This window comes from Pistacia vera, unplaced genomic scaffold (assembly GCF_008641045.1).
Source record: "Pistacia vera cultivar Batoury unplaced genomic scaffold, PisVer_v2 Contig11, whole genome shotgun sequence".
NCBI classification, from domain to species: Eukaryota; Viridiplantae; Streptophyta; class Magnoliopsida; order Sapindales; family Anacardiaceae; genus Pistacia; species Pistacia vera.
In genome coordinates this window covers 1,922,141-1,938,988 of record NW_022195137.1, presented here as the reverse complement: position 1 = coordinate 1,938,988, position 16,848 = coordinate 1,922,141, and the positions used below count along the sequence as shown (strand labels likewise).

Sequence of the window (16,848 nt, the reverse complement as noted above, 5' to 3'; positions counted from 1 at the left end):
ATAAAAGAACAAAGGATTGCAGAATAAAGAGGGCTGGAGTACCCTCAGCAAAAAATCCCTTGGACGGACCCAAAGAGGCACAAACACAAAGGAGCGAAAGGGAGCAAAAAGCCCATGACCGAAAAACCCAGCAACAACGGCAACAGATCCAAAGGAAACAAAAAAGTAAAAACAACAGCAGACCCTATAGAACGGGCAGCAAAACTAACAGGCAACAACACAGGAAAGGAGAAGAGAGGGAGAAATAAGACTGTTTAACGAATCGAGCCGGCTCGCGAGTCTGGCTCGTTAACGACTCGACTCGACTGTATTCAAGCCGGCTCGGCTCGATTCGTGAGAGGAAACGAGCCGAGTTCGAGCCTAACTAGGCTCGGCTCATTAGGCTCGCGAGCCGCATTCGGCTCGAATTCGTAGGGGGATATTAGGGGTTTTTTTACAGTATGGAGGATTAAACTAAAATTTTCAAAGAAAAAGGTTTGCAAAAATGACAAAGATCCCCCCATTTTGCAATCCCTAAAAACGCGACTCCACCACTGTTTACTGTAAAACCAAAACGAGTAAAGAATTTCAACCAACTTTTCAGCCACTCCGATGTCTTTCCTCATCGTCGTCAAACGACTCAAACCCATATGCTTCATCGTTGTGTTATCGCAGTGTTATCGCATACTTGTTGTATCTATCTCTTCAAATCTCGCCCACGTCTGGACGCTTCATGTTTTCCTTTTGTTTTGTCACTGTCAAACCCATCTCGTTGCCGCCGTTGCCATCGTCAAGGTTGCTAAAGGTGTTGGCTTGTAAAGGTATGTGTGCGATATTGCTCGCAGATCTGATAAGAGTTAAGGCTGTTTTAGACTTTAGCTTAAAAGAAGTGACATTTCACATTTGTAAAGCTGCAGCCTGCATGAGTAATTTGCACGAAAAAGTTATTTGGAATGTGAGCCTGCGTGAGTTTCAAGCCAAATGGGATAATATAACTGTATCTTATTGACCATTGTTTGTTTTTTACTACATGCATACAAACAAACAAAGGGTATTTTGAATTAAAAAATATTGAAATCTGCTCTTAATTTTTTTTTTTTTAAAATTGTTTTTTATCGACTCGCAAGCCGACTCGAACTCGGCTCGTTAAGCTGGCTCGCGAACCATGCTCGAATTCCCCTCCTTCCTTCACGAGCCGAACCGAGCCAGAAAATCAGAGGCTCGGCTCGACTTGGCTCGAACTCGATTTCTCCTCCCTTCTCACGAGCCAAGCTCGTTAAGCCAAAAACTCGGCTCGGCTCGGCTCGATAACAGCCCTAGGGAGAAACAAAACTGCACATCCAGCAGAAACAAAATTAGCACTATACACAAGCTGAGACCATACCAAAAAAACTTCGAGCAGCCATCCCAAAGAAAAAAACAGCACTTTCCCAACTGTAGCACACCACACCCAGAAGGCCTGCAAACCGAAGAGAAACAAAAAACCTCCTGCAGCAGTATCAACAAGCCACCTGCAAAATCCATAAACTGCAGCAGCATCCAACAAAAGCTTCTTCTCCCACAAAAACATAAAAACAAACCCCAGCAGCTCAAGCAAAGACCTATCAACATACTTCCGGCACTGTTTCACCAAAATCTCAACCGCCAAACCATCACCAAAAAATCTCCAAAAGAAATCATCACAAGTCTGTTCCCAGCAGAGAGCACAGAAGCTGGGACACCAAAATAAGAATCATGAAAATCCAGCAAATTCGAAAAGTCGCCCTGGACAACGGCCACAAAAATAACACTACACATGAACTCATCTTTGTGAAATTCAAGACTCTCTACGTCGCTAAACCAATAATGTTAGGTTTAATACAATCTTAAATTTACAAAAATGAGAGTTAAGACCATTGTTTTACAGTACTTTTGGTCAACAATTAATGGATATATCTTCATTGGTGTAGCAAATATGTGCACATAACAATTTGCTTTAACCTTGTCAATACGATGATGAACTGAGACTGTGTCTCTATGGTAGAAAAGGTTAATCCATGTAGAAGAAACCAAGGCAAACAAACACTACTGGTGCTCATAATGAAGAGAAGCAGGCATGGTTAATGGAAATGGACAAACTAATACAATTGAGTTACTACCGTCCACACATTAATTATACTACATCCCACATTTATTTGCAATGTTTTACTTATTGATTAACAACATAAATAGATCACTATGCTTGCAAAATAATAAACGGTCCAGCATGATGATTAAACAAATCTACTAAAACAAAATACAACCTCTCATGTGTAAAGACAGCCGATATAAAAACTTCCAAATAGAGAACGCAAAGGTCTTCAGCAGAAGCCATGCATTCCAAGTAAGCATCCTTAAAAAGAGACAATAAAAAAAAAAAAAAGAGAACCAAGGACAAGAAAATATACTCACAACAATTCATTCAAGACATGTCACAAACAGCTACGTCGATTTTTTTCCTGCCGAATTTCTCGACCCAGATCTTGTAACGAATCATCCATCACTACCTTATCATTTAAAATAGTTATAAAATGTTTATTCACGAGGGCATTGATTCCCCTCTCTGGTGGGAAATTATTCCAAGCCTTCAGAGATCTTATTATGAAATTTATGTCCCCTCCATTCAATAAGGACGAAATATCTAAAAATATCTTTTTCTCTTCGTCATCTAATTCCTCATAACAGATTTTTAATACTTCCTGAAGATCAATTCTAGGAATTGTCCCTAGTTTACTCAATATCCTTTCCCAATATAGTGGGCTCTTTCCAGATAGCAAGGAACCCAAAATTTTAAGAACAAGTGGAGAACCCTTAGCATATTCTATTATCTTTTCTGACAGCTCCAAATAACGTTCCTCGGGAATATGATCTCCAAAGGCATACAAATTAAAAAGCGCAAGAGCTTCAGCATGCAATAATCCCTCAACCTCGTATGTTCTATCCACTTTATATCCCTTCAGCACTTGTTCATCCCCAGTTGTTATAATAATTTGACTTCCCTGACCAAGAAAACTAAGAAAATCTCTGATTGAAAATTCTATCTGTTCACTTCGTGTCACTTTATCTAAAATGATGAGAACCTTCTTTCTGCCAGACTTTTTCATCGTGGAGGGGAGTTCATTAGTCGGAGAGTTTGTGTCCACAAGTGTTATTGATGACTGAATATCTTGGCGCAGTGAAATTAGTCCATTAATACTCTCTGCTCGTTTCCCAACATTACCAATGAAGCAATACCTGTCAAACTGCCCATGGATTTTATCGTAAATGGCACTAGCAATGGTAGACACCCCTACACCAACAGTACCCAGAATTCCCAGCATGAAAACGCCTTGCGATCCAATGGATAAGAGAGATTCAATGTTTTCTATATGGTTGTTCACACCACCCAGATTCGTTTCTCCAACAGGAGATAGACGATTGAGTTTTGCTAAAATGTCGCTGACAATCTGTTGTACCAGTACTGCTTCATGCCTGACGATGGGTAAAATAAACAACCATAAGATATCTTAAAGAGACAAAGATAACATGAGTTTGAATCTAGTTAATATCTGATTTTGAAGAAAATTCTCCCTCTTTTCATTGTTATTTATTAAAAACATGGTTTATTTTATCTTTTGACTAGATAAAACTGATTTTTCGTTCCTGCAAAATATTTGCCATCACTTTGTTGATCTACAATACAAATGTCCGTCATGTTTTACAACCCCAGGGTTCCCGTTTCAAAAGGCCAAACCACTAGAATTATTTGTGATTTATCTCTTAACAAAGTGAAAATTTAGATCGATAAAAATGGAATTTTGCCCATTCAGGATATTATTTAGTTACATACGTTACAAGAACTTGTTTTCAATAATAATAATAATAAACCATTAAAATTTAGTATTTGTGCTTCGCTAAAAACTCTATTATAAAATAATAGAATTTAACTATATGGAGTTAAAAAGAGTTACCTAATGGCAGATGAAACCCAGCCAGATAGGTTTGCTACTCCTCTCAAAGCTGTCTTCCACCTGTCTGCCCTCTCCGTATAACTATTTTCAAGCTCTGCAAATGCTTCCCCAAAAGGCCCACATTGATTCCGCACTTCCGTCGGTTCTACATGATAGAAGACTGGTACTACAATCTGAAGGAGCATGTTCCTTCTTATATAAATCTCTTCAAGTTCTTTCAGGCAAACTCTGGAAGAACCATAATGTTCGGAGAAAACGACAACCGCAATCGTCGATCGCTCAATAGCTCTAGATAGAGATGTTTGAATCTCATGTCCTCTGATAAGTTGGTCATCGGTAAAAGTTTTAATATTATTCCTGCTTAAATTTGAATAGAGATGACTTACAAAATTATGGCGAGTGTCCACACCACGGAAACTAATAAAAACATCATAATTCTCCACTAAGTCAAATCCAGAAGATGGGGAAGAAGCCATCAGCACTTCACTGTTTCACACCAGAAGAAGATCTGACGCTAAACTTTAATTTTTTTTCTACTTTCACATGTCCATCACAAACAAAACCAAGCGTGACTTTTACCCACTATCAATCTAACAAACCAACGAAACACAAATTTATTCTAACTCCCAATCAAAATACATCAAGATTTCGTCTAATCAAAAGTTTCATATCCTAATTTGGAAGGAAAAAACAAAAATTAAAAAAGTAACAGACCGTCGCTGCCCACTGTGAGCGGGGCTGGCAGCGTCGCATCCACCATCACAACAACCATCATTTTCAACTCCTTCCCGCGATCCTGGCTGGAACCACTACCATCCCAAAGAAAAACCTATTTCAGTTTTGCAAATCAGCCCCAATCCGCCCCAAAACAAGCCAAATCAAGCCATCCATAAATACTTACGACTTCAAAATTTCAAAATACTGTTGAAACTTACAGAAGAAGACGAAAAAGAAAGAGAAAGATGGAGGAGAAGAACTGGAAGAGAAGAAGATGAAAAAGAAAGCGAAAAACAGTGAAGGAGAAGAAATGGAGAAGAAGAAAAAGAAAGAGAGAAGCAGAGGCCGACAATCCAAATTTTTGTTCCAATTTCACCCTCACTTAATAAATTTAGGCACAAATGCCCTCCTATTGATGTCAAATAACAAGTAAACCAGACCTGTAATTTTTCCAAAGAACGCTTTTTTCAATTGACGAACTTTCATGGTTCTTTCCTTTCCACTGACTTAACAACAATTATGCGCTTTCCAACGCGGAAATAACACGGAGCTTGCCTCGCCCGGTCCGGTCCGGTCCGGCCCTTATATATATATATATATATATATATATATATATATATATATATATATATATATAAAATATCGTTTCATTAAAAAAATTTAATATAAGATATTTTTCATACCATCTTATCAATATTTAATCAATCTTGTTAATCTTATATTAATTTGGATATTTGAAAATTAATTAATGAAGCAAACTAAACAAATTAATTAGAAAAAGGAACATGAACTTTAGGGGGAGTTTGGTTCTGGGAATATTGGATTACTGGAAAAATAGATTACCTTGAAGATTATTGGGAATCTTTAGGAAAATATGTTTGGTTAGTTGGTGGGTATGTTATATTAATGAGTAATGCTACATGTACAAACAACTCTTACAAAGATTTATATACAAACTGATGTGGCAGAAATGAATGGAAGAGTGAGTACAAAAAGTCAAACTTATCATATTCACTCTTCCATTCATTTTTTGCCACATCAGTTTGTACACAAATCTTTGTAAGATTTGTTTGTATATTTAGCATTATTGTATGTTAATATGTTTGGTTATGTGGAATAAATTGGTGGGTATGTTATTTAAATTACTAAATTGTCCCCTTTTTAAATATTAATATAATATTATTTTTATTATTAATTTTTGAATACCAATATTTCAGATTTAGCTAAAACACCCCATCTTATATAAAACTTTAATTTATGATTAAATCACTGCTACCTCCTGCCGCCACAGCAAACCATCGCTGGAAGTCTCCGAAAGTCCTCGTGAATAGCTCACCGTGACCAAGAGGCTCCGATAGGACTGTTTCTGGCCACATTCATGGCCGAAAACGGCCATATCAGGCCAGATCAATGGATCTGGCTGTTAACGGCCCTGTCTGTGGTCGTTAAAGGCCAGATCTCGACCAGATCTGGCCGTTAATGGCCCGGGATCTGGCTGTTAACGACCAGTTCCATCAATCTGGCCGGAAATGGTCAGAATAGATCTGGCCATTTCTATTTTGGCCATTTTCGGCCATATCGAAGCCTCTCGAAGCCTCCCACCAAATCTCGTTCTTTTTTAGGGACTCCGACGACTTTTCGGCGGCAGTCTGTGGTGGTTGGCCCGCTGTCAATGATGGTGGCTGGGTGGCAGTGGTGGTGGTGGTCTGTAAATTGTTTTAAATATAAGGGCATTATTGTCCAAAATTTTAATTAAACAAGGGTAAAATTGAAATACGATATCAATGTAAATTTGTTTTAAAATAGGGGCATCATTGTCCAAAATTTTTATTAATAAGTGATAAAATTGTAACAAAAAAAAAAAAATAACCCTGGTAATCTTAAAATACCTAAGAAAATAGAGGTAATCAGATTACCTTCAATATTACCAATAGTAACCACTATTTGAAGATTATCGGTATCTTATATTACTTGACAACCAAACATGGTAATAAAGTTATATAAGATGACATAACCAGTAATCCCATATAACCCCCAACCAAACGCCCCCTTAGAGTATTATAAAGATGGAGAGAAACAATAAATTGTATCACATAAATCTAATATCTAATTTTAGACAATCATATTTTCTAAATTTTAATATCTAAGTTTACTACATATCTAACAAATTACTAATATTATATCTAATAAGTCTTACTTCATATTATACCATGGATATTATTGAAAGATAGATGCATGGAGAATCAAGCATATCATACTATAACAAGTATAGTCATAGTTTAAAAAAAAATTTCAATCAAATTGAAATAAGTAAGGTAGAACATGTTACCTTAAGTCCTTAGCAACCTTGGAGACTCTTAATTTCAAGAGAAATTAAGCAAAAGAGTATCCACACCAAGGGAAGAAGAGATTTGACCAAGAGGGAGATTTAGGGTTCTTAGAGATTTTTCTCTACACAAAAATTCATATATCATTTTCTTTATATAGGAATCCTTGTAAACAATTCAATAATTGTTTTGGACTTCCTTAAACAATTCCATAATTGTTATGAAGTTGTTAAACTTCTTTAAATGATAACATTGGATTAACATTTAATCACAATTAACAATTTAACTCTTAAATTGTTTACATAACAATTTAACCCTTAAATTGTTTACAATTACAACCCCTTGTAAAATCCAATTTAATATAAAGAAAATGATTAATATAAATAACTTTATTACCTTTGGTAGGTGCTAGCCAACCTTGGATAATCAACTCTCTTTGGCTATTTCTTCATTCTCCTTAGTTTTTATGTGTGACCTCTTAGGTTCACTGTGGCCTAGCCGTGGGCCCAATATCACAGTCTATTTCGATATGTTTTGTCATAACTCTTTATGAACAAAACTCCCACTGATTATGGTAGGCATCTAGCAATGCTCCATAACCCCTAAGTCACAATGAAGATATACTCCAACGAACCTTTTACAATCATACATGTTGTATAATCAAATCCTTCCGTTGTCTAATCCCAATTAAGAATGGATTCATGGTATGTCAAAATCCTTATCTTAATTTTAATTCAATACATATGGAACGTGTCACCATGAAACAACCTTTCATGTAACATTTTATATACCCCGGCCGGAGATTTCCCTTTTCCAATGTATCTTGACATTTGTCTAGGAACTTGATATCAATCTATACCAAGTCAACGGATCCCATCTTGACTATCACTTGTCCTCACACATAAACAACACATGGCCAAATCGGCTTATTAACACATGGCATGATTAGCCTCATGTTTATACACCATATGAACCATATGCGTTTATGCAGAATCCAACCGTGATATCTCAGGTCTAAGGATTAATAATACCCTAGTACGATCTTATGATAAATCATTGACTACATTTTAAATGTCCATGTGATTCATCATAAATGGCCATATTCGATAAACAGTTCACTAACCGCGTATCCATGCTAATGCCCTAGTGATATAACTTTTATAATCACCCACACCAATACCATCACATGATATTCTACGGAGGCATTCAGCATGCCTACTATGTAATATTATTGCCCAATTAATATTACCTATGTAGGGAATACTTTGATGATTTTGATCTTCTAAAGATTTGTATCATCCGGACATTTCACATGTAATACATATATATAAATGAAGCAATAAACCACATGTGAAATAAGAACACTTTCTTTTATTGATAAGATAAAATGTATATACAAACTATATACATTCACATATATATACAAAACATAATGCCTCGGAACCGATGACACGATTGGTTCTTAGGGCATACACTAACAATTATATCTAGCAAGTCTTACTACATATTATAATTAATTTGTGACATTTCATTTAAATAACAATTTGTAATTAATTTGTCTAGTAATTTTGCTTGAAATTCTCCTATTCATTTTCTTTTCTAAAAAAAATTACATTTGTCAAGAAATTACCATTTTAATAATTATTATTTTCACACTATTAATTGATCAAATGTGATTATAATTGTGGTAATATTGAGTGAAATCATATACAAATAGGTAATAATAGATGTTTTTGTATTCAAATAAAAGCTACATATTTTAGCTTTTTACTTATTTGAAAATGAATAAACCTGAAACATCTTAATCTATTAAAAAACAGACATACTTCTAAAAGTTAGATACAAATGTTAATGTACTTTAAAAAAATAAAAAATAAAAAGCCTAAGGTTCTAAAGCCCATGAAAATCCTAACCCAGCCCAGAGTCAAGAATCCTAAAGCCCATCAAAGCCCTAACCCAATCCATAGTCAAGAATCATAAAGTCCATCATAATTGTTGATCCTACAAAGACCCCATTAATCGGGGCGTGATCACTGGTCAACCCAATCCCTACGGGTCGGGCCTGGGATCCCCTTTCATCTCTAACCCCAAGGCCAGGGCGAGCCAGGCCCGAGGAATAGGATCCCCAGCCTCGTGCCCATCCTTATTAGTGAGAGTGAGAGTGACGAGTCATGTGTGTGGAATAGTCTAAATAGATTAGGAATTTTTTTTTTTTTTTAAAATAATGTAGGTACCCGCAGGTTTACCTGGCCCACACATAAAAAAAGGGGCAGGGTCGAGTACGAGTCTGTAAGGGTGGACTTGTACCCTATATTTTTTGGACAGGTACGGGTCCACTCATGGGTACAGACTCGTTTTGCCAAGTCTATTATTAACCCACTAATCTTGTAAAGGGCATTTTAGTAAAATAATATCTAACTATTTTGTAATTATTGTCAACCAAACACGTTAATTATTTATACAGTCCACACGAACCAAACACAATAATAATTTATGTTGATTAATCTTCAAGATTATCTATCTCACTGATGATCATATCTTTTTGATGATAAAACACTATCAGAATCAAATCCTCACGTATAAGTAATTGTTTTACTTATTTTAATAAGACAAAACAAGGAATTGGGCCCCAGTTGTGAACACATGGGAAAAAGAAACGGTTAGGCTGTATTCCATATTTCAAAACTTTATAATTGAACAGAGTTGTGTTAAGATAAAATTAATAATTTTATCTGTATAATTATTAATATCAATTATAGACAAATGTTATTAAACATTCATCCAACTTGAGAAGACTACCTGAATATTATATGGTTTAATTATATTTTCAGGATCATCACTTTGTACAATTGATATTATTTTTGCAGACATGTCTTTGATATTCGATGTTAGTATTTTGTAGTGAATTGTATATGGTATTTAATATCACCTTAATATTATCAAGATCAACTATTTAAATTTAAAAGTTATTGTAATGACTCTCTTTCTAGCCAGTATACTCGTAAAATAACAGTAAAAACTCATTAAACACATATAAGAAAAGTATATAAACGAGAATAAAAGTATGGGCCCATATTTAATTTTCTTTATACACAAAACTTTACATAATACAAATAAGTCTCAAAATGTTAGCTTCACAGTTTTGCCCAACCCTTTTTCCGCTGCGTGATGATCCAAATGACCGCATTTCACCTATTACTTACAAAAACATTGTAAACAATGGGGTGAGCACTAATTGCTCAGTAAGTAAACCCGCTATGTTACCCTTCTCTTTCCTTTGCTTAAATTCTGAATTTCTTTCCTTACTTCACATTTCCCCATTCTTCTCTATTCTTTCTCTACTCTAACTATGTTTTTCTCTCTATTCTTTCTCTTTTATTTCTCTATTCTAATTTCTTACTACTCAAATAATGGGCATGATATTATGCATAAATGAAATGCAAATGCACAATTGTATAAAAGGTGCATTTTCTTTTCTGTTTTTCTTTCTTTCTCTTCTTTCTTTTCTTTCTATTCTTTCTTATTCCTTCTCATTCTTTTCTTTTCTTTTCTTTCTTATTCTTTTCTGTTCTTTCTTATTATTTTCTTATTATTTTCTTATTCTTATTCTTATTCTTTTCTTATTCTTATTCTTTTGCCGATCGGACTCGGTGGAGGCATGGATTTGGAACCTTGGCCGTGTGAATGTATTCTTCTTTCTTGGGTACAGCCCTCATCCACTTGCACTCTTACGGACTGTACCAATTCTTCTTTCTTCTTCTTAGGCCGCTCACTAAAGGCGGCGTGCATGTGGGGAAAATTCTTCTTGTCACTCACGGTTCCCCATCGCAACAACATTTTCTTCTTTTTATCTTTTTACACTTCTTTAACTAAAATTCAGATTTGGAACTTTTTAACATTCTCATTTCTTTCTATTTAATCTTTGACATTCTTTAGCGTTTTTTCATGCCCTTATGAATATGCATGCATGTAGATGGTTTCAAGCTTATACTTTTCTCTAAATTCACATGTTTAAATGCAATTATGCAATATGGAATACAAACATGTCATTCTCTACCATCTACAAACTATCTCAATATAACATATACTCATACTCAAACAAACACTTCTCTTTAACATTTCATCAAACAACTTAGGTGCATAAAGGAACCCTAATTTGGCTACATTTCTATCTCTTTTCTAAGCCACCAAAAAGTGGGAATTAAACCCTCCATATTCAACACCAAATCTGCCCAAAATTTCCACTCCAATCCTTCCAAATTTCATCCAAGCATTCATCAAACATCTAATACATCAACACAACTTCTCATGGATAATTTATAATCATCATTCAACACCAAATCCATCAACAATTCTACATATAACATATGTGTATACATGAAAGAAATTCTCTACACAACATAACTTAAATCATACTTGGGGTAGGATTTACTTACCTTATACAAGAGCAATCCAACACTTTACAAACTTTCTTGGATCCAACTCCCTTTCTCTTGAATCCTATCAACATAAATGATCAAAATTCAACACTTTAAAAATTAAAACTCACTTCTTAGTGCAAGGATCTTACCTAAAGATGCTTAGGATTGAAAATCCACCCAAAAGTACCCAAAATCTATGAGTTTTCTTTGAAGAAAAATTGAAGAGCTTGAGAGAATATGGAGGTGAAAATGGCGTGCATATGGTTGAAGAGTGGCTAGGGTTTCACTCTTCAATTTGATATAACATAAAAATATATATAGTTTCCCATTTTGCCCTTGCACTTTCTTTAAAATTTCATCTATATCCCTTAGTCAATTACCATAATGCCCTCATATTTATTACATTCACCATGAAATTCTATCTCTTTTCACTCCACACAATTTCAACTAATTTTGAGTGAAAAGACCATTTTACCCTTAATGCAAGTTTAAGGCATTTTCTTCAAATTCTCTTAAAATAATTCTAACAAAATTTAACTAAGGGCTATACAACATAATTTAAATCATGTACCTCCATGTTGGGTGTTACAGTTATATTGAGCTTTCGCAATTTCTATAAGTTATATTCATTTTCAAGTTCGATATTGACTACTAAAATTTTTCTCACAGTATAAGATTCATATATTTCTTTAAAATCAGTAACCCTCAACCAAATTTTAAAAACAAACACCTATTCACACAGTTCATTCAAAGGCTTTGTTTGTTTAACAGTTGAGAACATGATAACTCAATTAATTTCTGGGCTAGTAATTGAAGAGCTGCAAAACATAATATGAAGAGACTAACTTCCATCTTTATACGTTTTTGTTTTTGTTTAGATTTTTTAACACACTTATATAATCGTTATTAATACATATTCAACGTGTCAAAATGGTTATACTTTTCGAATGCCAACGTAATGTACCTATATAATTATTATTAATACTCATCCAACGTGTGAAGATGGAGCAATTAAATCAAAACCAATGTGTCAAGATGGAGAAATTTTAGTTGATTCATTAAACAATAAATCCAATGCGTCAATTAAAGGAACAATTGTACATCCACAAAATGAGTACTAAATTTCAATCAATTAAAGAGTAACATTGAAATCAAGATAAAGTTGAACATAGAGAATAATACTTTTATTATAAAAGAACAAGTACATCAGTTTTTCATATTGTGAAGTGGGTTTGGATGATGTAGGTGGTGTTTATTTTCTATTTCTCTTATAGTTGTTCAATTCCTCTACTGCAAATGCATTCTCCATTTTGTTTATGTTATAGATAATATCCATGGCAGATTTCATGATTTCTAACATCTAATTGATGACTTCTCTAAATTTGTCTCTAGCAGCATGTAGATCATCTAGATTGGTGACAACTTTTTTGAGAATTTCCGTCAATTCTGTCATTCCTTGAAAAATATCTAAATCAATTGTAGAAACAAATTATAATCAAAATTTATAAATATATGAAAACGGTGACATAAATCTGTAGATATAATTATGAAATGAACTCTCGACATATCAATTTTTTTTTTCTTTTATGGTTTTTATATTCCCACAAATATGTATTATCATTTTGTTTGACATTTTGTAATTTAGGATACAAAAGAGGTGGAACATTCATACCTTCTGGTTGCTTTGGTGGAGAATTATTGTTATTGAGGTCGCTGCTGATATTCATTGCAGTTTCTTTTAGTTGTGATGTTTTGTCAGCCACTGTCGAATTAAATTGGGTAGGAGAAATGAACAATGAAGGTGTATAGTATTTGAAGAAAGTTAAATGGATGATTGATATCAAAGTAATATTTATAGGAAAATAGGATACAAAGAGGTGGAATCTGAATAGACAACCAGTAATTAATAAACATGTTGATCAAAAAAGTATTAATAATTGTTTGGATAAGGTAATACGAAACGTTAGTAGACTATTTGTATAATATTAAAGAAAACCGCAATAAATATTTTGTTAAGTGTGCAAGTCAGAAACGACATGATGATATTACAATATATTAGTTAGGTAGTTAATGATGGTTCAACGAGATGTTGAGATATTATAATAAATAAACACAGTGATTTAATAATAATAAAATCTTATTGATACAGTTTTAAAGGAACGGCAATAAATATTTTATTAAATATCCAAATTAGAGATGTCATAATATATTTGTTAATTGTTTAATCGTGGTTCAACAACATGGTTATGAAACATCCATATCGTTCGACTTGGGTCTTGTTTAATCAATAATGCTACAAAAGTTTTTTTAAATTTGTAATAGAAATGGTTATTTATAGTTTCTTTTTAGTTAAGATTATAATATATCTAGATTGATATTTGTTGAATATGTTGAAGTTTTTAACATTTTCATAAACAGTTTTGTCTAACATTCTTATTAAATATCTATTAAAATATTAAATATTGTTTATGTTTTATCTAGTATTTTAGTCTTGTAATTAAAATTTTGTTACCTCACAGTAGAATATATTTTGATTTGTTTTTTCTAAATAGAAATAGGAAACAAACAAACAGAATACAAATAGAGATGTTATAATAAATAACCATGGCGATTTTAGAAGAAAAAATTTTTTTTCGCACAAGTTTAATAGAAAAGATAATAAGAATTAATTGGAACTAATCTTTTATGCAAAAAAATTTGTTATAGTATATGATTTAGATGGTTCCTTCACATCCATAATCCTTATATTGATTTTGAAAACGAATGTCTATCCATATAGTTCATTCAAAGCTTTTGGGATTATTTTCTGATCATTGCCTTGTTTGTTTAGCAGTTAAGAACAAGATAACCCAATCAATTTCTGGGGTATGTATCAAACAATATAAAAGTTGCTTCAGGAAAATGGACAAACATCTAGTAACAAATAAACACGTTGATTGAAAAGTGTTAACAACTTTTTGGATAAGGAGATACAAAACGGTAGCAAACTATTTGCACCACATTAAAGAAAAGTGTAATAAATAGTTAACAATGGTTCAACAACCGGGTTTCCAAAACATGTTATGTTTCGGCGTGGGATTTAATCTAATCAATAATGGAATGGAATTTTTTTTGATATGTTATAGGAATGACATTTAGATTGTTGTTTGTCAAACGTGTTTAATTCTTTGACATTCTCATAATCACTATTGTTTAACATTCTTATTAAAAGTTGTTTATGTTTTATTGATCACTGTAATTTGTGATTAATTTTTCTTTATAAGTTATTAGATATGTGGATCAATCGTAGATAATCCAGTGAGTTTTAAATTCTATTTTCAGATTAAATTAAAAAGCATTTAAATTTTTACACGTGTAAGAAATTACATAAGAAACTTACTAAAAATTAAATTTCATACAGACTATTTGGTAATCCATATTGCATCTATGACATGTGATATTTTCTCGTGATGTTGATCTGTCCCAATGTATATGATTTTGATTCTCCTTGTTGCAAGTCCCAAATATTCGTCTTTTAATGAGAATTGTGGCAGTTGGAGTCATGGACTTAAATTCTTCCTTGCAATATTTCAGTTTGTAGAAATGATTAGGTAGTTTTACTAATTTCATTAGAATTTGTATACCTCTATTGTCATGTATAGTAAGTAGAGCAATGATAGTTTGATATATTGCTTGCATGTTGTATCTTTTGCAAACTGCAATTAGTAGTTGTAATCCTATATATTTATCATGTTCGACGAAGAACAAATGTGTTCTGAGCAGTAGCAAAGCTTGTTTATTTTCTACTTGTGCAAGTGTCTTTAGAATTGAAAGTCCTACTGTTGTTATTGTTGGCAATTTGTGTTGTTGTTTCGAGATGCCTCTTCTTTGTAAGACTTGCTTTATGTTTTCTTGTTTGTTCAAAGATTTGCACCTGTAAATTGTATGGTAAATAATGGTTTCGAAGCACAAGATTCAGTATAAAAAAAAAAAAGATATCAATAGTTGGGAATCACAATACCATTACCTTATGATTAAGGAATTAAGAATAAAAAAGTGCGCAAAATATGACTTAGTTAAATATTGATTCTAAAACGCATTTTGATTTTCATGTATTAGAAAACTATTAACAACTAAAGATATATATGGTTTGACATAATCATTTGCATGATTAACCATTATCCTAATAAGACGCCTGCCAGACAAACCATTGTCCTATTGTTATTTGTTGTATGATTAACCATTTTGTATAAATATCATTTTCTATATGACCAAGAAAATAATGAAATCAATAGATTAATTAAATATAATGATTTTAGTAGAACTTACGTTGGCTGTATTGCTTGTAAAGCGGTTTCGTCTTTGTCAATGGCTTTTACAATGATTCGTTGTAGAATTTCTGATGGTAATTGTAACAGATTTGTGAGCTATGTTTTCGTTCTTTTGTTGTTGCTGCTTTTTGGGTGCAACTATATGGAAATTATGTTATCGATATGGTCTTTGTGGTTTCTATAATTCTCATGTGGATAGCAAAAAATTTTTTATGTGTTTCAACTTCTTAGATAATGTTCTGTTAGTTATTAATGAGAGCCAGTTTTGTTATCTAAATCTGGTTTTTAGTATTTTAGTAAATTAATGATGGTATTTTTAGTTTAATGAACATTAATTATTTGATTTTTTTACATCTATGAGATTAACGAATATAAAATATTTGGTTTTAATCATTTAATGTTAAGTATTAATTAAATTTAAATGTAAACGGTTCACATTCATCTAAATTTCTATATAGCTATATTAAGCATTTGATACATTTGATTAGTACGAATTTTTTTTTTTAAAGCAGTACGAAACGGATCCCGTTACATTAACATAAATATCAGCTTTTATGAATTCCATTAATACCATATAAATATCTACATAAACAGTACCATTTATTTTATCAACACTTCAACAAAAGCACTACATTAAGAATGACATTGAATATCAGAATACCAAACACATCAATAAAAAAGTAAGTACATTAACCCATAATTAAACCAAAATTCTAATATCCTGACTTTTAATAGTGATCTCACATTAAAAATATCACATAACAGTACAATACACTGATCAACAATAAATAAACACAGTGATTTAATAATAATGATATCTAATTGGCATAGTTTTAAAGGAAATGGTAATAAATCCTTGTTAAATATCCAAGTCGGAGATGTCATGATGATGTCATAATATATTGATTAAGTAGTTAATTATAGTTTGGCAATATGATTATTAAATATTTATATGGTTTGGCACTGGTCTTGTTTAATTGTTCATGTTTTATCGAGTATCTTAGTTTTTTAATTGAACTTTTGTTGATTCACATCACAACATATTTTGATTTGTTTTATTAAATAGGAATACAATAGAAACAGACAGAATATGAATAGAGATGTTATAATAAATAAACATGGTCGT

The 16,848-nt window shown here is 32.7% G+C and overlaps 1 protein-coding gene across 4 annotated transcripts; it reads right to left on the bottom strand.

Moving 5' to 3' along the window:
* Positions 1-654: 654 nt before the first annotated feature.
* On the bottom strand, positions 655-5,150 carry LOC116138600 (TMV resistance protein N-like). Of its 4 annotated transcripts, XR_004129317.1 has the most exons (4): positions 3,948-5,149; positions 2,410-3,468; positions 1,364-1,691; positions 655-897 (listed from the first exon to the last, which is right to left on the bottom strand). XR_004129317.1 is itself a non-coding variant. In XM_031424318.1 (3 exons), exons 1-2 carry the CDS (start codon positions 4,421-4,423, stop codon positions 2,430-2,432), a joined length of 1,515 nt encoding a protein of 504 aa, XP_031280178.1. In that variant the 5' UTR covers positions 4,424-5,150; the 3' UTR covers positions 964-1,743; positions 2,410-2,429. The 4 variants fall into 4 exon arrangements, 3 of the variants coding, with proteins under 3 accessions (XP_031280178.1, XP_031280185.1, XP_031280174.1); XM_031424318.1 differs by lacking the exon at positions 655-897 and having other exon boundaries at positions 964-1,743; positions 3,948-5,150; XM_031424325.1 differs by lacking the exons at positions 655-897; positions 1,364-1,691 and adding an exon at positions 964-1,311 and having other exon boundaries at positions 3,948-5,150.
* Between the last annotated feature and the right edge of the window lie 11,698 nt (positions 5,151-16,848).

What these genes read in the sequence shown, in the direction of transcription:
- LOC116138600 (XM_031424318.1), bottom strand. Translation starts at nt 4,423, where the DNA reads ATGGCTTCTTCCCCATCTTCTGGATTTGACTTAGTGGAGAATTATGAT. An exon ending in TGGGTTTCATCTGCCATTAG is followed by an intron (nt 3,469 to 3,947) that starts GTAACTCTTTTT and finishes ACCCATCGTCAG; the next exon opens with GCATGAAGCAGTACTGGTAC.